The 18,157-nt window shown below is 36.6% G+C and overlaps 3 protein-coding genes across 6 annotated transcripts; 2 read left to right on the top strand and 1 right to left on the bottom strand.

Moving 5' to 3' along the window:
* The first annotated feature begins 2,606 nt into the window (after window positions 1–2,606).
* LOC117237286 (guanine nucleotide-binding protein subunit beta-like protein 1) lies at window positions 2,607–4,334 on the top strand. Its single transcript, XM_033501070.1, has 4 exons — window positions 2,607–3,044; window positions 3,206–3,381; window positions 3,499–3,817; window positions 3,954–4,334. Exons 1-4 carry the CDS (start codon window positions 2,901–2,903, stop codon window positions 4,254–4,256), a joined length of 942 nt encoding a protein of 313 aa, XP_033356961.1. The 5' UTR covers window positions 2,607–2,900; the 3' UTR covers window positions 4,257–4,334.
* Window positions 4,247–6,271, top strand: LOC117237285. The gene is made up of 2 exons (XM_033501069.1): window positions 4,247–4,285; window positions 4,892–6,271. Exon 2 carries the CDS (start codon window positions 4,931–4,933, stop codon window positions 6,203–6,205), a length of 1,275 nt encoding a protein of 424 aa, XP_033356960.1. The 5' UTR covers window positions 4,247–4,285; window positions 4,892–4,930; the 3' UTR covers window positions 6,206–6,271.
* A 7,205-nt stretch (window positions 6,272–13,476) lies between these two features.
* On the bottom strand, window positions 13,477–17,595 carry LOC117237283 (telomerase reverse transcriptase-like). 4 transcript variants are annotated; one of them, XM_033501065.1, is made up of 10 exons: window positions 17,428–17,595; window positions 17,319–17,397; window positions 16,593–17,155; window positions 16,183–16,520; window positions 15,893–16,101; window positions 15,572–15,819; window positions 15,276–15,469; window positions 14,964–15,191; window positions 14,590–14,840; window positions 13,477–13,718 (listed from the first exon to the last, which is right to left on the bottom strand). In XM_033501065.1, exons 2-10 carry the CDS (start codon window positions 17,350–17,352, stop codon window positions 13,543–13,545), a joined length of 2,241 nt encoding a protein of 746 aa, XP_033356956.1. In that variant the 5' UTR covers window positions 17,353–17,397; window positions 17,428–17,595; the 3' UTR covers window positions 13,477–13,542. The 4 variants fall into 4 exon arrangements, with proteins under 4 accessions (XP_033356956.1, XP_033356959.1, XP_033356957.1 ...); XM_033501066.1 differs by lacking the exon at window positions 13,477–13,718 and adding an exon at window positions 14,319–14,543; XM_033501067.1 differs by lacking the exon at window positions 13,477–13,718 and adding an exon at window positions 14,323–14,457.
* Between the last annotated feature and the right edge of the window lie 562 nt (window positions 17,596–18,157).

The raw sequence follows: 18,157 nt of genomic DNA, 5'->3' as shown, positions 1-18,157 counted from the left end.
TTTTACACAGCACAGGTTAGAAACTTAGAGCTATTGTTTCCAATCAAAATACAAGTAATTAAAGAATGACAAAAAGACGGGTTAATATTCAAAATCCTTATTTTATTAGAAATAAAAAAATTCACTTTTTATTCGATTATTTACATTTGCTTAAAACCGCCAAGAATAATTGTTATAGAATTTAGAACGAAATGAAGTTACAAGAGCATTTTACAAATTAACCGAAAAACAAAAAGCCAGGTGATTTTGATAAAATGAAATGTAAGCCCGAATTCCAAGTGTTCAACAAAAGAGTTTCTTTTACTTTGTTCACTGCATGTTCAACTAATTGTATAAAACCGAGCATCATACCAGCTTTTTCGAAACCTTCAATAACTTGTTTGATAATTTAAATAGCAAATCTCCACGTGATGTATATCAACACAATTACGGAGTATGCCTAATGTTAGGTTATATAGTGGTTAGTAATGATATCTTCTGGATTAAAAACTCCGCCTCGTTTCTTAAGATTGCAAGAATTAGTAAATGTCATTGTAAGCTTTGTCATGATTTAAAAAAGAAAAATGTAATGTTTTTAATGATTTCTCACTTCAATACATATATTTTAAAAAATTTTGTTTTAATTCTTAGAATGCATGGTGACACATACCATCGGAATCCTGTAGAAGCAGTGCGCCCCACCATCAGAAAAAATGGTGTTGAATTTGAATAGTAATTCTTATAACAATAATTGTCAACCTGATTGTGACACAACTTTATTAGAAGAGGATATAATCTTGTCCCAATTCATTACGTCCACGTCAGACGATGTTCCATTAAATAAAATGGAAAAAGAGAACATTGACATCGAAAGTGAAAATATACAATTAGAAATTGACAATAAATTAGCAGTATTGTCGATGTCAACGTGCTCTTTAAAGATGTGCGTTATAGAATATCTCGTCGGATATATTGTCAAAAAAAGCACTGAGATATTTAAATAGTAATAAATATAATAATAAAAATTTATATAATAATAAATATAATAATAAACATCTAAATAATAATAAATCGGTGCTTTAATTATTTTGTTGGTAAAAGTGGAGAACATCCGCGTGATGAACAAACAGTAATAGCCCTTCGCGCATATGTTGTTAATGATGCGATTACTTTCGGACATTTATTAGTGCCATCTAATAACTTTTATAACATTTTCAAAGTTACAAATGCTATATTCGATTATTTTTATCCGGCACTACGCAGTGAAACGTCTATTTTGGATAAATTATTTAGGATTGTATCTAAAGCTATAAATAAAATATATCTAAATTGATTTATCTAAAACGAATGTGCTGTACATCGGAAAGATATGGTCTATTTAACTCTACAAACAAAATTCGTAAGGATTCGATTTGGTTAGGTCGGCAGCTGAGATGTTCTACAGGCATTATAGAGCAATTCTAGATTACGAAATTTATGAAATCTATAATATATCCTTCTATATATACATATGTGGTTTTTTTATGTGTCACGGTGAAATAAGTAACTATAACGCATGAAGAGTTTTAGACTGCTGATATTTATGCAAAATTATAGTTTTATAAAATTCTTCGTCTTTATACTTCGTACATTCTTGAATATGTAGCATACTTTGCATATTTTTGTATATTTGTATTTATCATAATTGCAGAAATATCCGTAATCTAGTTTTTATGCCTAGTACCAACTTAGAAACAATTTCTAATACGTATTTCTAATAAGTATAAGTGTATATATTTACGTTTCGTTCAAATTTTAACTTTTTCAAGATTTACTAAATTGACTTTTATTTTAATCTTTGTTTTAGTTTCACTTTTTATATTTTCTTACACAGATTATGATAGCTGAATCTTATCGTCAGATGTAGCTACTAAATTTTAAAAAGGTTTAAGTTAGGATATGTATATATGTGTATGTAGATAAATTCATAAATCAGTGTTTTTATTTATACATTAATGTATGGATTATTATTATAGAAACGTTGGATGTATTCTGGGATTATTAAGCCGTTTTTTATGCCTGTTAACATTATTACATTATTCAGCACATATATATGGTATATGTATTTATATATGTATATATATACATATCTGAATATGTGGTAATAGAATTAAAATGAAAGGAAGGCATTAAAATGAATAAAAATGTCCTCTTTCTATATTAATAACAAGCATAGCTACTTATTCACGCATCAATCCATTGATCTATTATCGTTTGAAATACAAGACTTTCTTTCCTTTTTTAAAAAAATATAATAAACAATTTCTTTTTCTTAAGCAACGAAGTTTAATTATTGCGCGATTATATTATTCTCATATTTGTCTATTTCATATAGAAAAGTATGAACTTCTTCGTCGAACCCTACAATGAAATAGGCTTTTGTAGCGTAGAACCACAGCGAATATACCTTGTTTGTGGTAGAATTAAATAGGTTATTGTATATGCTAGCGTAGAATTAAACAGGGCAGATTCCTAGCTTTATAAGTTCTTATATATGCTAACGTGGAAGGCCTTCAACATTTAACCGCATGGTGCAGCACTAGTCCGGGAACAACTAAAGCGTGAGCACTCTCATTTCCTCTCTATCTCTACTATTGTTAATGTAGAAACACGTACATTATTAAAAACTTGGTGATTAATATATTCCTCTTCATTACCAGAAATTGTGAATTTTTATGTGGTTATTTCAATATATAAACTAAGTTTATTGCTATAAACATTTAACTTAAAAAATATCCTTTTGTAAAAATTACTGTAATGTGATAAATTTATGTATTTATCTTATTCGCTTGTGTATTTATACATGTTCCTACATAAAACTTGTAATTAAAATCTTTATTTATACTGTATCACAAACATTAAAGTATATAAAGCTTATTTCAATGGCAATACCTTCACCGGATCCAAAATATGTTTTCCGGGGTGATATGGATTGTGTGAATTGTATTCTTTTTCAAATGGCGCCTAATGTGGAAAATCTCTATGCAGGCACTGCTGAAGGCAATGTTCATATCTGGGATTTAAATGTAAATAAAATACTTTGATACTTTTCTCACACTTTATCAAATGACTTTCTAAATTTGCTATAGCTTGAAACAAGACAGATATAGATACTATGACATAAATGTATAGGTAATAGGATAAAGTTTCTCTGATATTTTTGTAATGCAGCTTCTTCGTGTTAAAGACAAACAGAGAACTGTACCAAATTAAATCAGAAGAAGATTCTTGTTTAAATTTGCAAAACTTAAGAAATGATACCTTGCTTGTACAACACAAATGTGGTTTAATGAAAATATATAAGAAAAGAGAAACTCAGTGGACTGCATATAAATCCATTAATATATATTGTCATTTTTGCAGGTATATATGTATACATAAAATATTAAATGTAATATTTTATGGAAAATTAGTTACATTTACTTGATATATATTCTACTTATTGTATAAAATAAATTATTCATAGAATATCTGTAACAGGTTTAAAATATTTTCTGAAAATGAAATATTCGTGCCGGTTAAAGAATCCACTGTTGGAATATTGTCTTTAAATACTTTTAGTGTAGAATTGAAATTGAATTCTTGCAATTTCAAGAACTTGGGAGAAATAATGGCTATCAAACCATTAAAAAATGAAAAATTAGTTTTAGTTGCTTATGAAGCAGGAGAGTTAATCTTATGGGATGTTCGACAAAGTAAAGTATTAAGTTCTTTAACAGTAGAGACATGTCCAATGGCTTTAGACTTTGATACTACTTTATCAAAGGGTGCTATTGCTGGTCCTACTAATAATATACAGGTACAAATTAAGAAATAAGCATAAAATATATAAGTAATTGAATTGGAAATATATTTATTTTCATTGAACACTTTCATAAATAGAAGGCTAACTAAGATTGGTTTTTCTTATATTAATATAAATTTTACATTTTTAGATATTTAGTTTATCAGTTGATCATTTATTGCATAATAAGAACAAAATAACAATGACAAATCCTGGCACTTCTATAATTACAATTAGACCTGATGCTAAAATTATGGCAGTAGGAGGATGGGACAGTCGAATTAGACTATATTCTTGGAAAACTTTGAAACCATTAGCTGTTTTAAATCAACATAAGGATACTGTACATGATATTAGTTATTCTATAGAAAGAATAAAAGCATATGATAATAAATTTATAATGGCTACAGCTGCGAAAGATGGATACATAGCATTATGGGACATTTACAATTGAATCTTATCACAAAATGAAAAACTATTATTGTAAGTTAAACAAAAACATTTTCAAGTAATAAAAAAATCTAGTTTAATATATATAAAATTACTACTATTATTTGCTCATTGTAATGAGACTTACAGCCCAATACAATCTCCATTGCAGATGTATATTTAATAATAACATTTTAGGTCATCTCAAAGATTTATTTCGAACCGCTCGGTATTGGACGGACTTGGAAAAAGTCAGGCGGTCTTGAGCCGATACTTACGACATACAAATTAGAGTAACCCTACCCTTCGGCTCTTTTCGTCTCGATCGAGATCGTTCAACTTTATCTAAGTCTGTCTGAGGTCGTAATTTTCTATACTCATACACACTCAGCAAATACAAAATTTCTTTAAACGATTTGGTTTGCTAGCTATCGCGGCTATTCCATAGAACTGATTGCGCGAAACAATTCCCGGTGTTACCTATGACTCGTACCAACGATGACACAATTATTAATAAGTAGCCGAAATAAGAGAAACACAGAGCTTTTATATTTTTTACTTCTTTGTTATGAGATAGTTTCAGTTGGATTGTCGAAAATCTTATGAACAAAATGATACCTATAATGACTATATTTAAATTAATTTCTATTTTCCAATCAGCGGCATTTCGGGTGGACGTGAAAGTGGTATTTGAAAACAATGGCTGACTACAATACAGGAGAAGCAGGATTGACCGACGAGCAGGTGGCCCAGATGCGAACATCTGAGTTAAAAGACGAACTGAGAAGACGACGGCTGAGACTAGCGGGCAGAAAACGCGAGCTGGTAGAACGATTGCTTGCTGCGTTACGCGTAGAACGGGAACACGGTGCACGAGAAGACGATCCAGAGGATGACAACGACGACGATTCAGAAGAAGACGACGACGACGATGAGATTGACGTGGTTGGGGACCGTTTGGACGTTAACGGCCCAGGAAAGCGCAATCTCAATAGTGAAGACGACGGAGTTCGGGTAACTCCAGTGTTAAGACGATCGAGGCAAGACGAGCCTAGGTGCATGCTGTTAACGTTCAGAGACGTAGAGGACTCGCTAGAGAAGTTCAGCGGGGACGGTCTGCCGAGTGTAAGTCGATGGATCGAGGACTTCGAAGAAATGGCAAAAGTGTGTGGGTGGTCAGACATCCACATGGTAGCTTTCGCTAAGAAACTGCTCACGGGCTCCGCTCAATCCGTCGTGAAGCGAGAACGATGCACGAAGTCCTGGATAAAGCTAAGGGAGGCGTTAAAAGATGAGTTCGAAGACACAGTAAGTGACCAACAGATACACCAGGAGTTAGCAAATAGAATGAAGAGACCAGATAAGAGTCTGCAACAGTACATGAACAGTATGCGTGAGATTGCGGGACAGGGAACAGTCGATATACCGTCGCAAATCAGCTATATCATTCAAGGCATCCCCGACGAGGTCGCGAACAAGGCCGTGTTGTATGGAGCCAAGAACATGCAACAACCGAAAGAACGCCTGAAGCAGTATGAAGCGATGAGGAGGGACATGAAGGCGAAGACAAAGTTTGGGGGACGCAAGGAGGATAAAAGAAAACGATCGGAAGTGCGAAGCCAGCCGAGGCCAACAGCGAGTGATAAGAGAAGATGTTTCAATTGTGGCAGTGCGGATCACTTAAGTGCTAAGTGTCCGGAGAAAGGAAAAGGTATGAAGTGTTTCAAATGCAACGAGTTTGGACATGTGGCGGCGAATTGTACAGCGCGACAAGTAAAGACTTACGTAATCTCAAGACCGGAGAGGAAAAAGTACTTGAAGGACGTGTCGATAGATGGCTGCAGGTTTGCCTCGTTAGTGGATACAGGTAGTGACCTCACGTTTATACGATCGGATGAGTATGCGAGGTTAGGATCACCACCTCTGGGAAACTGCAAACTTAGTTGCAGATGGTTTTGGTTCCGCTGGCAATAGTACCTGGGGCGAGTTTACAAAGGTAATAACGGTCGACGGGTACGAATTTACTGTCACCCTGCATGTTGTCTCGAATGAGGTAATGACAAGACACAGCCTGCTGTTAGGTACTGATTTCTTAAACCAGGTAGAGTTGCGAGTCAAACGGGGCGAGGTGACCTTTTTACGACTCGACAGTCAGACTGACAGTCACGAGGACGCGCCGGATGTACTGAGGGTAAACGCGATAGAACAAACCGACGAGATAGACTTGTCGCATGTACGAGAACCTCATTACCGTGAAGCCATTCGCGATATCATTAAAGGGTATAGGCCGGAGAAGAAGCGAGACGTCGGGATAACCGCAAAAATAGTTCTGAAGAGCGACAAACCCGTAGCACGAAGACTGCGAAGACTGGCGCCGTCGGAAAGAAAGGAGGTAGACGATTTGATGGAAGCGTGGACAAACGAGGGCGTCAACAAACCATCAGACTCGGAGTATGCGAGTCCGATAGTGGTAGCCCGAAAGAAAGATGGCTCCATCAGGGTTTGCGTCGATTTTCGTGAGCTTAACGAACTCATTGAGTGTCCACATTTTCCGTTGCCTTTAATTGAAGACATCTTAGATGCGTTGCAGGGCGCCCAGCTTTTTACGACGACAGATCTAAAAAATGGGTTTTTCCACGTAAGTCTAGACAAAGATAGCCAGAAGTATACTTCTTTTGTGACGCCAACGGGGCAATACGAATTTCTGAAGTTGCCGTTCGGTCTGAAAATTTCCCCTATTGTCTTCCAAAAGTATATATCGAAGATTTACAAAGAACTGATGGATAAGGGTATTGTCATCGTGTACATGGACGATATCATTATCCTTGCAAAGAATTTAGAGGAGGCATGGGAACGCTTGCAGATGGTCGTAGAATTAACTAGGCAGTATGGGCTAGTCATAAATTGGAAGAGATGTCGTTTTATGCAAAGGGAAATCGAGTATTTGGGGCACATAGTCTCGGGAAACACCACAAAGCCGTCCGCTCATAAAACCAAGGCCGTTGCAAACTTTCCCAAGCCAACATCGGTTAGAAAAGTCCAAAGTTTCTTGGGACTTACGGGATATTTCCGAAAATTCATTAGAGGCTACGCGAAGATTGTCAAACTCTTAACCGACCTGTTGAAAAAGGAGATAGACTTCAGGTTCGGGGATCGGGAATCAGAAGCTTCCGAAACCTTGAAAGCAGCGCTTACCAGCGGGCCTGTGTTAACACTTTATAGAATAGGTTCAGAGACCGAGTTGCATGCGGACGCGTCCGCAGAGGGTGACGGAACAATATTAATGCAACTAGATCTAAACGACGGTGAATTCCATCCGGTCTACTTTGCCAGTGGAAAAACAACTCCCGCGGAAGTGAAGTACACCAGCTACGAACTAGAGGTGCCAGCAATAGTAAAAGCGTTGAAAAGGTTCAGGGTATATCTGTTAAGTGTGCCGTTTACTATTGTTACGGATTGTCAAGCATTCGCCATGACGATGAGAAAGAAAGACTTGTGTGTGCGTGTGGCTAGATGGGCCTTGTTACTGGGAGAGTTTAAGTATCAGGTGTGTCATCGGCCGGGGAAAAGTATGCAGCACGTGGATGCTCTGAGTAGGAACCCCCTGCTGAGCACTATGTATGTAACAGAGAGTGAAGACGGGCTGATTGCACGGTTGAGAAGGGCACAGAACAAGGACATTGAAGTCCGTAGGATTTTGGACGCCGCAACGTGCAGTCAGGCCGATGGGTATGTAATAAGAAACAATATGTTGTATAAGTAAGGACGATGTGCTAATAGTAGTACCGAAGGCGATGCAGGTTCAAGTAGTCAGGCAAGCGTACGAGCGTGGGCATTTCGGGGTCACCAAAACAGAGGCTATGGTCAAAAAGGACTCCTGGTTCAAGGGACTACGCGAAAAGGTCGAACACGTGGTATCCAACTGTCTTAACTGTATCCTAGCCGAACGAAAATTAGGTAAGCAAGAGGGATATCTTAATCCGCTGGACAAAGGCGACACGCCGTTAGATACTTACCATATTGACCATGTGGGCCCCATGATAGCTACAAAGAAGAGATACGCGCACATCTTTGTAATAGTGGATGCGTTCACGAAGTTCACGTGGCTTTATCCTACTAGGTCTACTAATACCGCGGATGTTGTCGACCGACTGAAGAAGCAAGCGGCTATTTTTGGGAACCCACGACGAATCATCTCCGATCGGGGAACAGCGTTCACATCCAACGCTTTCCGAAAGTATTGCGAAGGAGAAAATATAAAGCATTTATTAATTACGACGGGGGCGCCGAGGGGGAACGGGCAGGTAGAGAGGGTAAACAGGACTCTCATACCCATTACTAACTAAACTGACTGCCCCTAAACTCGATGATTGATATAAACATATCGACCAGGTTCAGAAATACCTGAATTCCACCGTAAACAGAAGCACGGGGAAAACTCCTTTCCAGCTACTGGTCGGGGTCGAAATGCAAGTCAAGGAAGATGCGCAAGTTAGAAAGCCTGATTGACGAAGAGTGGGCCGCGAAGTTCGAAGAACAACGCCGCGAGCTACGTGAGGACGCGAAAAGGAAGATCGCCGCAACTCAAGAGGAGAATCGGCGAAATTACAATAAAAAAAGAAAGAGTGCGAAGCAGTACCGAAGGGGGGACCTTGTCGCCATAAAGAGAACACAGTTCGGCGCAGGGTTAAAACTCGGGGGTAGATTTTTGGGTCCGTACCGGGTAGTGCGAGCTATGCGGAATGACCGCTACACCGTGGGGAAAGTAGGAGAGCATGAGGGACCCGCGCACACCTCGACGACTGCCGATTTCATGAAGCCTTGGGTCCTGAACGCCGAAGATGACGCATCCGACGATAGCGAGAATGAACACAACATCTGAGGGCAGATGTTACTGCAGGATGGCCGAGTGTAGTATCGGGGAGAAGGGCCTAAGAAACGTCGAGCTAACTGCAGACAATGTCGCGAGAGCCGAGGCGCTGTCGGCTCCATCAATGCGTTATCGGGTCCTTCAAATAAATAGCTTCGCCGAAAAGACCTACGTGACCCTGGCTACGAGCGTCTGCGGAACACGTGTGCGGTGGGCCTAGCAAAAGACACAAGAATGCTACAACGGCCAGAGAGTTAGTCGAGAAGTAAAGTGCGAGTTGAGCGGACGCAGAGTGTGCATCGACGTGCGACGATATTGTAGTCGGTCCTCTTGTTGTTGAATATCACTTATTAAAATACATTAAACTTTGAGCCTACCATCATTACTTGTCCTTACTCTAAGAATCCATCAGTTATTACATAGATTTCCATTGTGCCCCTGTTTCTCCATTCATTACTTTATTCTTTACTGTCCCGTCTACTAATCTCTTATTTATAACTTTTCCAGTATCTTTCCTATGCAATCCAGCGTCCATAACGGTCCAGCGTCTTCAGGAGCCCGTCATACACAAGGTTCCACAACAACGGTCCTAAAACCGACCCCTGCGGAACCCCCGCGTACACGTTCCTCCTTACAACGCCATCCCGACAGTGTACGACAATCTTCCTCTCGACCAGGTAATCCCAAATCAGCTCCTGCAGTCTTCCTGGTAGCTGCATTCTTCTAATTTCCTCTCTTATCTTCCCCCAGCTCAGGGTATTGAAGGCGTTCTTCACGTCCAAGGCGACCAGAACGCACACCGAACCCTTCCTTCTACATTCCTTGGCAATCGCAACCGTCCTATCAAGGGCTTCCAGAGTTCCTCTCCTTCTCCTGAAGCCGTATTGATCCTTGTGGAAGGAATCCCTACCGATGCTCCTCTCAATAAGCATCTTAAGTGTGTGCTCCCAAACTTTGCTCAATGCCGGCAGTATGCTGATCGGTCTATACGACGATGAAATCAGCGGGTCTCTGGCTGGCTTGGGTATAAGGACAACCCTAGCCACCTTCCATACCGCCGGTATTCTTCCTGTATTATTTATTTCGTTGATCACATCCAGGAGCACTCCCGTCCGTTGTTCCGCGACTATTCTTATAATTCCTCCTGAAATCCCCTCCACGCCAACAGCTTTCCTGGGATCACACTTACCGACGGCTATCTTCAAATCTTTTTTGCCGATGTCCAGGTCCACTTCTCCGTCGGCTGTCCCAGGTGGGATCTGTAATTCTTGGTACATCTCCGGCCGCGATTCCTGTCTGGTGACGAAGAGGTTTTCCAGGATCCCTACGACCCTGTCCCTCCCAAGGGGCTCAGCTGGTATCGTCCGCATCATTTTTGCTCTCACTACTCGATACAGCCTACCTCACGGGTCCTGGTCCAGGGTAGCACAAAACCCCTTCGAACACTCATCTTTACTGCGTTCGTCTTCTTTAGATCCTCGACACACGTACGTTCCAGGCTCTTCTGCAGCCGGTCGCCGCATGCCGTCTCGTCAATATTCAATAAATTAAAATTATTATCAAATTTATCTAAAAATCGATCCACATCATGTCTTTCGTCACAATTTAAAATTCCCTCCTACCGCCCGCTTGACATTATTTACAAACACGTGTAATAAATAATAATGGTCAAAGGCTGAGTACCAATCTAACACCGTACTCTTCCTCCAACTCAGCCTCATTCGTCGATTAACGCTTAAAATATCCGGGAAACTAGTCCTTCCATTTCTCATGAAGGAATAATTTTCCATCGTCTTAATCGGTATCAATTCATTTTTTGTTATCACTTCTAGTAGGTATGTTCCCCTGGACTCCGTCTTCTTGCCTCCCTATGCCGATGATTTGGCGTTGAAGTCCCCAACCACCATCAACGCCGGAGCTCTTTTCCTACCGTTCTTCAATACTTCTTCGAGCTCCCTTATATAGGCATCAAAGTCGTGCCTATTCATGTTAGGGGAACAGTACCGACCGACGCAATATACATTCTCGATCCTGATTCCCACTATCCCTGACTTGCTGATCAGGGTCTCGCTCACTGCATGCCTATCATTAAACAGGGTGACTCATATGGATGTATCCCCGCCCTCATCATTGAACCAGCAAGCTGCGGATCTCTGTCAAAGAATTTCGCGAAGAAACAAAAGAAGCCGGCTTAAAACGATGCTTTTGTCGCGTAAACTTGAGGGTTAGATGATAAAACAAGAAGGTTGAGCCGTAATACAACTATTAACTTTCTTTTTTTATTAAACTTTATTATGAATTCAATAATCACAATCACAGTTCACTCCAACAACTTTATACAGAACCTAGTTACACTGATGGGTATGTATAAATCAAGTACGCGACTGGTCTAAGGGTAGAAACCGGTAAAGATATGTTGACTATTCTAAAGATAGAGAATAAGTGAAGTTTAGTGACAATGTTGTGGCGGAGGAAAGCTAGGGATGGGTGTGTCTAAGGACACGGGACCGTCGGATTTGTTGATGACAATTTTGGTTAGGAAAGTGAGGATAGTAGACACCGCTTCCGATTCGATAATAAGAAAGTTGATGGACCAGGAAGGGTTTTAGCCGCCCTCGAGAGAAAGTTGCTAACGGAAGATACCGAACGTGAGAAAAACCAACTTTCCCGTGTCAACCCGTAGTAAACAATAAATGTAAAGGGGCACTTAAAATAAAAGATACTTGTTTGGTCTGAAGGACCTTAACTATGAAAATGCCAAGACCCATGCTGGGTCCTTAAGACTATTGATAGTACGCGCCAAGGATGGCTACCATCTTGCCAGCGGTGTGTGGCGTGGTCTCTGATGTGGACTGATGTTACACTTTCTTTTTAATAGAAACTTTATTTTAGACAGACTATCACGTGGCACGTGGACGTTGCAACAACGCAGCATAATTATAGTAATAATACATATATTATAATCATAATTATTTGATAATAATATATTGATCGACGACATTGTCATAGATAGCAAATCGATACTCTAGAGTTGGACCTATGCAGATGCGATGTACATGTCACGTAAAGTTGGTACTTGGGTTGTAGTAAGAAGGCTGAGTCGTAACCCAACTACTAATTTTCCTTTATAAAACTTTATTATAAATGTTACTTACAAAATAACACCGAACCGGAGAAAAGGGGTTGTATGAGTACTGCCCCGTACAAGAACTGCCCGAGCTGGGTAAAGTCTCGGTTTATATACGTGTCGGAGATGAAAGGAAAACCGAAGGCTTTCCTTGGAAATTTTGGGAACATCCTCTAGTACCTTAGCCTAGATTTTATTATAGTTGTAATTGTTTAAGATTTGTAATAAGCGAAATTGGGTTCGAGGTGACAATCGGTCGCTGAACGTAGCCACGGTCACGGGATGGATGTTTTATCTAACGGAGGTCTGGAGTGGTTGTATGTGTTTTCCGAGAAATGTGGTTGTGGCGGCATGCGGCCTCGAGAGCGGGCCTAGCCACGTGTGATGTTGCCTCGGAGATGCCGATGCAATGGGACATACATTGTATTAGTAATCAAAACTCCAGGCAGAAACTCCCTAGCAACGGCGTTTGGAACTTTCTCGATGCTTCCAACGAGTGTGCCTAGCAACGGCGTTTGGAACCTTCTCGATGCTTCCAAACGGGTATAGAAAACCAAGTGCAATCGTACAGGGAGAAAAATCTCCACGAGGCTGGCATTCTTGCGATTGCCTTGGAGAGTGATACATCGAGCATTTTCGACGATCGCATTTGCGTCTAAGTTAGTTTCGCTTAGTAAGGAGTTATCCCGGTGACCGTGGATTCGTTTGAACTCAAACATTGCTAATAGTATTATTTAATTTAATTATTCGTAGATCGTATTATTCATTAGGCTTAGTGTTTGTTAGACTTATTATTAGTTGTACTTATTATTTGTTAAGCTTAGTGATAGACCTGTATATACGTGTAAATAAAATCTCGGCTTTGTGAAACGATGGCTAGTCCACATGAAGAGTCGTCGCGTGCCCAAAATTCGAATCGTAATCCGACATACGTTTTGGTTTTAGGATGTTGAGGGGCAAGGTGTAGGTTATGATGTGGAAAAGTGTCCATATCCTATCTCTGATGTGGACTAAGGTGCGTCACAGCCTTGGTGTATGCTATGATGATAAGGTGGTGATGTGTCCAAAAGTGTCCGAAGGTCGGCGGTCGATGTCTTATCACTGATGTAGGTTGAGATGTGATTGATGTCACATACGCAAGAATCGACGGGAGCGTATAAATTTTCATATGCATCCTGCTGTCTAATTTATGGATGATTTTGGATAATAATTTTTTAATATATTTAATATATTTCGTAAATTCATATATTTAATACTGTGCATATAATTTTATAAAAATAGAAATATAGAATATATAGATATATTGGAATAATACTATAATTTATGAGATTTGTTTATTTGTATTCTTTTACGTTGTGAAAAGTATCTAATAAATTTTGGTTGTAAAATTTTGTCCTTCATAAAGACTGTTTTGTAAGACATCCATAAGATGTGTAAAATTTTGCGATTCCATTTGTTGAAACTTAATTTATCTATTGTTTCTATCTCACCTAAAATAAACATTGATATTTATGTACAGTTACTTACATAACCGATCAAACACTCTATCAAACAGAATAACGTTTTGGATATTGAACCAAATAACTTGAGCTTTTTTGAAAAATTAGGAGGAATAGTTTACTAGATGACGCGTAAAAAAAATTTTGAAAAAATTGCAATCGATCAGAATCGCAAAGTACAAAGTAGAGGTTGCCCAAATAATTGTAATGAATATTTAAACTACAGATTTTTTAAATTTATGTCAATTGTACGTGTATACGTATGGGTGTTCGGATGTAGTTGTAAAAATTTTAAGGGATGCTTCTTGAAGCTGAAATAAGATGAAAATCTAGAACAAAAAAAATTGCATTATCAGGTTTGTTTTTTATTAATTACTGACAATTAACAATTGGCCGAAATATCCCTGTACATGAGCAAACCTCCTTACACGAACGAAAGTAGGTTAACCTAAACAGCGGGATAACACAGGGATCCTTAAATCGAACGGTACATAGGCAGCAGCTTACCTTGTACAAATCATAGAGAAGAAAATTAAGACATTTAAAGGCGTAACCATAATCGATTGCGATTATATATTTAACGTTTATATAGCTAACGTATGGTTTAAATTTCATTACAGGTTCAAATACAAAATTTGCAAAAAGAGATCTTTACTATTTTCTTCGCGATTCCGACCAATCACATTGTTTTCAAAACTTTCTTCATACGTCATCTAGTAGACTATTCTTCCTAAATTTTCAAAAAAACTCAAGACATTTGTTCCAATTTTTAAAACCTTATTCTGTTTTATAGTGTTTGATCGGTTATGTGAGTAACTATAGATAATAATATTTCTTAACATCGCATAATAATATATCTTACCTATTAAAGATGTTTTTATAATGTGTCTTGCAATTCGTTTATCAATATTTTGCATAACTAAAAGTATACCTTGGATATTTCTTGGCTCATTATCAAATAACTCTTTTATCAAAATGCAAGTATATTCTGCCTGTAATAAGCATGCTCGTTTTATGATTCTCATTATAGTGTTTTCAGAATTAATTGTTCTGTTCAAAATAAATTTTGATAATTTTAAACATGCTATATTACTTAACCGCTTTCTTAAATATCTGAAAAAAAATTTACAGTTAAAATCTCTATGAAATACTACAAAATATATATATATTCTAATTATGTAGTAGTATACTTTTTATCATAATATTCGTAATATATGTGTTTACACAATTACTTACACTAGAGGAGGTAGATCATCCTTTTTAGAAACTTTTATTGTATGACTAAAATTGGTATGTGAATGTTTATATTCTACTTCTAAAGTAGTACAATTAATTTCATAGCCAATGTAAGTAATATTGTCCACCGTTATGTTTCCATCACAAGTCACAACATTAGTACGAGTCTTTGATGGTTTAAAGTAACAATTATACTGTGGGATTCCTTCTTTTGTAAGTTGTAAAAATCTATTCCACAAAATAAAATGATTAATAAAATATATTTTTTTGAACTTTTTAATTATGAACTTATTAAGTGATTTTGTATCTTACTGTCTTGCAACACTTTCACTTTCAGTGACATATAAAATGTCATCCACATATTTTATAATTTTTCCAGTTGTTAAATATGTTGACATTGCTTTATGTAATATAAAATTATAATATATATCTGATAAAACTGATGATGTAATTGCACCTTGAACAACTCCTTTTGTTATAACATAAACCTCCTCATTTATTTTTACCTATAAATCAAAATATTATGTTTTGTAGCTTCAAACAACGATTTTAAATAGTATTTATAGTATTTTAATTACATAATTTTTATAAAATTTTGTTTTTCATACTCTTTGTTGAAAAATAACTTCTGAAATTTTTTCTAGTAGCCATTTTTTTTTTACTTGTTGCCATCTCATATTTGTATTTGAATATAATGTACCAGGTGCTAAAGGTAATAATAAATTTGGATCAGAGAAATATTGTTTATAACATACAATCTCCTCCACAAATTTTTTACTTTTAACTGCATAATACTTGAGTATCAAATTTTCAGGAAGATCTTTGCAGAGTGTTTGTATAATGTTATATAATTCCTCTATAGTATAAAATAAAAATGTTAGCGCCTATTTGTAAATGTATTAAATATTTAAAATTGAGAATAATTATACCTTGTATTATAGAACCAAAAGCATTTGTTACATCACAAGACACAAAATATAAATGTGTTGTTCCTTCATTACGTTTATGTTGAACAATTGATTCCCATTCATTTCTAAAATTAGTGTTTCCATATATTGTAGTATGCAATTGTTTTAAAAATTTAAATATTAGATTCAAATGATTTGTCTCAGGATTCTTATGGTCAATGGTATAATATCTAGAACATAATTTTTTAATCAATTTTCTCTCTAGAATATGAAACAACATACTCATGTTTAAATACAATTTGATTACATACCTTGGTTTAACGTACTCTAGCTTAAATATAGGTCGCACATCAGAATTTTTAGGAATTAATACATATCTGCCTATTGGTGGCTTCCATCCCTTACAGTTAATATCAGGTTGCAAGGTATTTGAACGTTTTCCTTTCTTAATAAATTTCCTTTGAATGGAGTTCCAAGTTGAACGCATAATATATAATCTTTCATTATTTTTAGAAGCTAATGTCATATGAAAATAAGTGTACAATATCTTTAAAAGAAATCCGACAAAAAGCCATTTTACAAGTTTTGCTATAATGTACCATTGTGTCCTAGTAGTTTCAATATCTTGCAGCCATGTAATATTAGAGATCTAAAACATATATTTTAATACTGCAAATTCATTGAATGTAATTAATTTTGTTAAAAGGATGCTGTTACGTACATCTAATTTTTTAATAAAAGGCATCAAATTAAATGATTTAAAGCACGGTGTGTCCAATAAGTGAAACATAGCTAGTTTTATTTTTTTTAAATTCCGTAACTTTCCAAACAGGCCCAGAGGAATTATTTTAGAGAATATAAGATCAAAAAATAACTTTAATTGCTTCTTGTTAACCTGATATTCGCATTCTGACTTTACTTCACTAGATTCTTGTTTCTGGGTTAAATGCTTCAGAACACTAAAATAATGGAATTTTGTATGTCTCTTTTTAAATTGCTCTAAAATCGGAGAAACAAGTGGAATAGAACCTTCATAATCAGCAACGATATTATTTGTCATAGTTCTTTCTACAATAAACTGATATATTTCTTTTCCAGTCTCTGCCTTGTTGAAAAGACATTCTTTCAAACTTGTATAACTTTTATAACTTGGTATACATGAAGATGTATTATACAAAGAAATAGTTAATTCTTTCTTCATATACTGTAAATTATGATACACATTTTCTTTGGGAAACATTTTCCTTTTTTCTGTTTTAGTCTTAGTTCTTATTTGAGTTGAATCTAGAATAATAATTTATTACTATTGATCCATATTATGACATTTCTAACTTTTAATTATATTGAATTTACGTAAGTTTAGGTATACTTAATGACATAAATGACACAAAATTATCAAAGCTTATTTGAAATATCATAAATATGATATTTAGTATGTAATACATACGATTCTTTGCACTTCGTGTAGTAAAGTGATCCATCGCTTGTATTTTATAATTAAAACGTCAGTATTGTTTACGTCAGTATTGTTTACGTCAGTATTGTTTACGTCAGTAAACTGCCGATATTTCTTAATACAAAGGGAGTCCAAATATCAAACACTGGTATCAAGGTATACAAACTGCTTGATTAAAATTAAGAAAATCCCTACATGCATATACGCATTAACTCCTCGCCGATGAGATACCGGCAACACGTGCTTGACATTACAGGCGAAGAATAGAAAAGACAAGACAGGCAATAGTATTTCGCCTGGAGGTCACTTGACGTCCTTACCATTTTTATGTCACATGCGACGTTATCGATTGGATATAGTAGCGGCTTGAATTAAAATTAAAGCTAAAGTCTTCTAAGACATTACAAATAAAATATGGAAGGGATATTCTATAATCGCAAAGGAAGTACTGAATTGTATACTTATATATACATACTACTCAGAAAATAGTAACACAATCTATAAATAACTTAAACAGACAATTTAAGGTCATGAAAAGAGGAAGAAAAGCAACTAACTTACATGCGTACACAATACATGATGTCTTCCGATATTTTACAATATCTTAGAGTGTCCCATGATGAGTGTTAATAACTTACTTGTTGCCTAATAGAAAAAAAAAGAATTTGAAATGATATGTTATAAAAGATTATATACGTATGTCGGAGTTTACATTAGAATTAGGGTTAGGGGCGTGAAACAAATCTTCATTTGTATTACGCATTGTCGTTATGCAATAGAGAAGATATTGACTAGTGCAAATACGATTATTACAGAATTTGACAAGTAAC

This window comes from Bombus vosnesenskii, unplaced genomic scaffold (assembly GCF_011952255.1).
Source record: "Bombus vosnesenskii isolate JDL3184/JDL3185 unplaced genomic scaffold, Bvos_JDL3184-5_v1.1 scf7180000013368, whole genome shotgun sequence".
In the NCBI taxonomy this organism is placed as follows: Eukaryota; Metazoa; Arthropoda; class Insecta; order Hymenoptera; family Apidae; genus Bombus; species Bombus vosnesenskii.
The sequence above is the reverse complement of the archived record's forward strand: the minus strand, read 5'-3'. Positions and strand labels throughout refer to the sequence as shown.